Raw genomic sequence first — 3,619 nt, 5'->3', positions numbered from 1 at the left:
ACAAAAGTATTTGGATGTGATGACAAAAATATTTATTTATTTTAATTGAATCAGAGTATTTGATTTGTATTCGAGTTTCAACATACAACAATATTAAAAGTTAAGATAAAAATGCTAATATTGTTAGGTAACAATTAATCCTAAATTCGAATTCAAAACTTATATCTTTAAAATATATTGCAGAGATAGATTGAGTTAGAATTCATGACTTCTGTTTCTTATCATGTCATCCAAATATCTCGGATGATTGATCTTTATATTTACACATAAATGTTATTTAACCTATTTTAATAAAACCTAAATAATTCAATAAAGCACCTCTTATATAAGGTCTTATAATAGTAATTAGTAAAAAAAAGTTCTTTATAAAAAAATTAAAATTAAAAATATAATAATATGATCATTGAATGCAAAACCAAGTCTCATGGGTTTCATTTTCCTACATTATATTTTGTCTTTACAATGTTCCTCTTATTGTCTCTACACTTAAGCTACAAAACAGAAAGGACAATTTTTTCACACACAAAAAGAGAACTTCCTTTGTCTTTTGCCACCTTCATTTAATTTCCTCTCTCTCCTCTCTCTCTCTCTCACCCTATTCTTACTTCAACCATATGCAAACACACAAGAATAACCTGCGACTCAAGCTTTTCCTCTAATTATTCGTCTCTCACACGTACCACAAAAATTGTCTTCATCCCTTTTCATGTCGGTTTTTTTCTCTCAACGACATAGAAACTAGTATTAACCATGAGAGGAATAACATCTTGTTACAATGAACATGCCATTAAAGTTTCTGATTTATATTGTTCAAGACCTTCAAATCCAAATCATTCTTATCTTGTTCCAAAACTCAATAACAACCCTTCAACCCAAAACTCAGTTACTTGTATCTACAAACTCTCGATTCAAAAACAGGAACTTCTCATCACAGTAACATGGACCAAGAAACTCATTCGTCAAGGGTTCATCATAAACATCAATTCTGATTCTGATTTTGTTAATGTTATCTCAAAAAACAGAGGAGCTGAAACGTTTCAGTTTCAAACCTTTGAAGTTAAACTCATATGGGATCTTTCCACTGCTAAATATAATGAAGGGCCTGAACCGGTTGAAGGATTTTACGTCGTCGTGTTTGTGAACTCTGAATTGGGTCTTTTACTCGGAGACAAAGAAGAAGAATCATCATTGCAAGAGAAGAAAACACATGGAACGAGAATTTCAATGGTTTCAAGAAGTGAAAGATTTTCTGGTACAAGTGTTTATGCAACAAAGGCGAAGTTTTCTGAAACGGGGATTTTACACGAGATATTGATAAAGTGCGGTGTTGAAGATGGATCAAAGAGTCATTCATTGTGTTTGTTTATGGATAAGAAGATGGTGTTTCAAGTGAAGAGATTGAAGTGGAATTTTCGCGGGAATCAAACGATTTTCGTGGATGGTTTAGTTGTTGATATGATGTGGGATTTGCATGATTGGATTTTCAATCATCATAGTAATGATTCTGTTTCTTGTGTTTTTATGTTTAGGACAAGAAGTGGTTTGGATAGTAGATTATGGTTGGAAGAGAAGAATTTGCAGAAAGAAAAGGAACAAGATAGAATTGGATTCTCTTTGTTGATATGTGGATGTAAGAAACCTGATTAATTTTTATGTTTTGGTGTTGATTTAACTGGTTTTTTTGAAGAAAAACTGATAACATATGTCACATGATAACATAACATATGTTTTTGATTTGTCATTTAATGTCTGTTATGAAAGAATGGGGTGCTAATTTTAAGGTAATTGTTGTGATTACTTGTACTCTTATGTAAATTAATATTTTTTTTAATTATACAAAAACAGTTTTATTTGAAGCTAGGTGTTTACAATTTTAATGGTTTTGTAGATTCATTTTATTTCTCTCCACCTTTATTTGCTATCATTATCCTCCTTTGCCACATTGTTGTGCTTGTATAGTGTTATTGATAACATGTTAAATAGTTGTTATTTTTAGACAAAGTTGTTACATGTGGTTTAGTTTTAGGAGTTTTTAGTACATTATTTGTAAAAAAAAATTGGTTTTTAAGGAGAAAAATAGGAACATAAGTGTTCCTATTTGGTCTTAGTCCTAAATCTCGATTTAGAGTGGAAGGGGCCCAATATAATCGTGAAGTGCAATAGAAGCGTGAAGTTCAAAATGGCAAATATATTTATGATGATATTTACTAATCGTTAGAACTTGAAATCATAAGGTTAGTGAAAATGGATTGATTAAGTGTGGAGAGGGAGAGAATGAGAGAGAAAATTAAAGAGAGTATAGTTGAGGGTGGGAATTTGCATTAACATTGATTGAGATACCTTTCCTGTAACCGGTTGTAGCTGTTTTAACAACTTAAAAACACAATAGTGATAATCGGTTACTGCGAATGTGTATCCGGTTTACCATCAATAATAGTAAAAAATACTACACCCTATAATCGGTTACGTCCCCACATCAACTGGTTACAACACTTGAATTAGTGAATTTTCACAACACACTACCTAAATCAAGCGCTCGAAGTCTTCCATACCCATGTTCTTCTTCAATATCTTGAACACTTCAATTGTTACTCCTTTGGTTAGAAAACCGACCACTTGATCTTCACTTCTACAATCTCTCAATCTCAACCTTCCTTCACTAACAAGTTCCCTCAAGTAGTGAAATTTCATCTCAATGTGCTTGGTCCTCCCATGTGCAATTGGATTCTTAGCAAGATTTATAGCGGAAACGTTATCAACCATGAGCGTTAGAACATCACCCTCTTCGTTGCCCAACTCATTCAACAAATTAATTAACCACACAATTTGGTACGCACACAACGAGCGAAAATATATTCGGCCTCACAAGAAGAGAGTACTACTACTGGTTGCTTCTTCGAAAACCATGAGATTGTTGTTTCACCGAACATAAAGATGTATCCAGGTATTTATCATCTTTATCTCCGCGACAATTGGAATCGGCAAGGATCCAATTAGCCTTCTATGCTGAGTTTGATTAACGTCTTGCTGTTGTACCCCAAAATTTCCCCTTTTCTTTCAACACTAATTGTCTTATGTTTTATCATCATATACATTCGTGCATATCATTGGTTCTATGGTTTTGGGATCAAGGCACCTCCCTTATGACCTTCTTCAAGCTTTAGAAGGAAGAGAAGTGTCAATCAGTACAAGGAGGGTGGGATATCCTCAACTTCATGATTCCTCAAGCTACAAGGGGTTTCTTATTCCCTAAGACATCTCAAATGGCCTGTTACTTCATCAGTTGATTGAGAATTGCTAAAGAATGGAAGTTGATCACATTATCCTATCTTTTGGTCCCTGAGCTAGGAATGTTGATTACCTCAATGTGTGGTATATCCATGGACTCAATTTTTGATCCATCTTCATCTTGTCTCTATACAAGATATCTTTTTATCTCAAGTTTCTTTATTTTTCCCTAGGGGAATCAAGGTTTTCAGGATGTGCACTCATCTCTTGTCTTTTGGGACTGAAATTAGGGTTTGTGATAAGATTGGTTTATTTCTGACTATTTGAGAAAGACTTGATTCCATGGTATTCTATGTGTCCCTAAGTGTCTATGTTTAGAATATTGGCCATC

The 3,619-nt window shown here is 33.5% G+C and overlaps 1 protein-coding gene across 1 annotated transcript; it reads left to right on the top strand.

Annotated features, from left to right (window-relative positions):
* Positions 1–452: 452 nt before the first annotated feature.
* On the top strand, positions 453–1,797 carry LOC127125685 (uncharacterized). The gene has a single exon (XM_051054481.1). It carries the CDS (start codon positions 751–753, stop codon positions 1,645–1,647), a length of 897 nt encoding a protein of 298 aa, XP_050910438.1. The 5' UTR covers positions 453–750; the 3' UTR covers positions 1,648–1,797.
* Positions 1,798–3,619: the final 1,822 nt, after the last annotated feature.

This window comes from Lathyrus oleraceus, chromosome 3, assembly GCF_024323335.1.
Source record: "Lathyrus oleraceus cultivar Zhongwan6 chromosome 3, CAAS_Psat_ZW6_1.0, whole genome shotgun sequence".
NCBI lineage: Eukaryota > Viridiplantae > Streptophyta > Magnoliopsida > Fabales > Fabaceae > Lathyrus > Lathyrus oleraceus.
The sequence above is the reverse complement of the archived record's forward strand: the minus strand, read 5'-3'. Positions and strand labels throughout refer to the sequence as shown.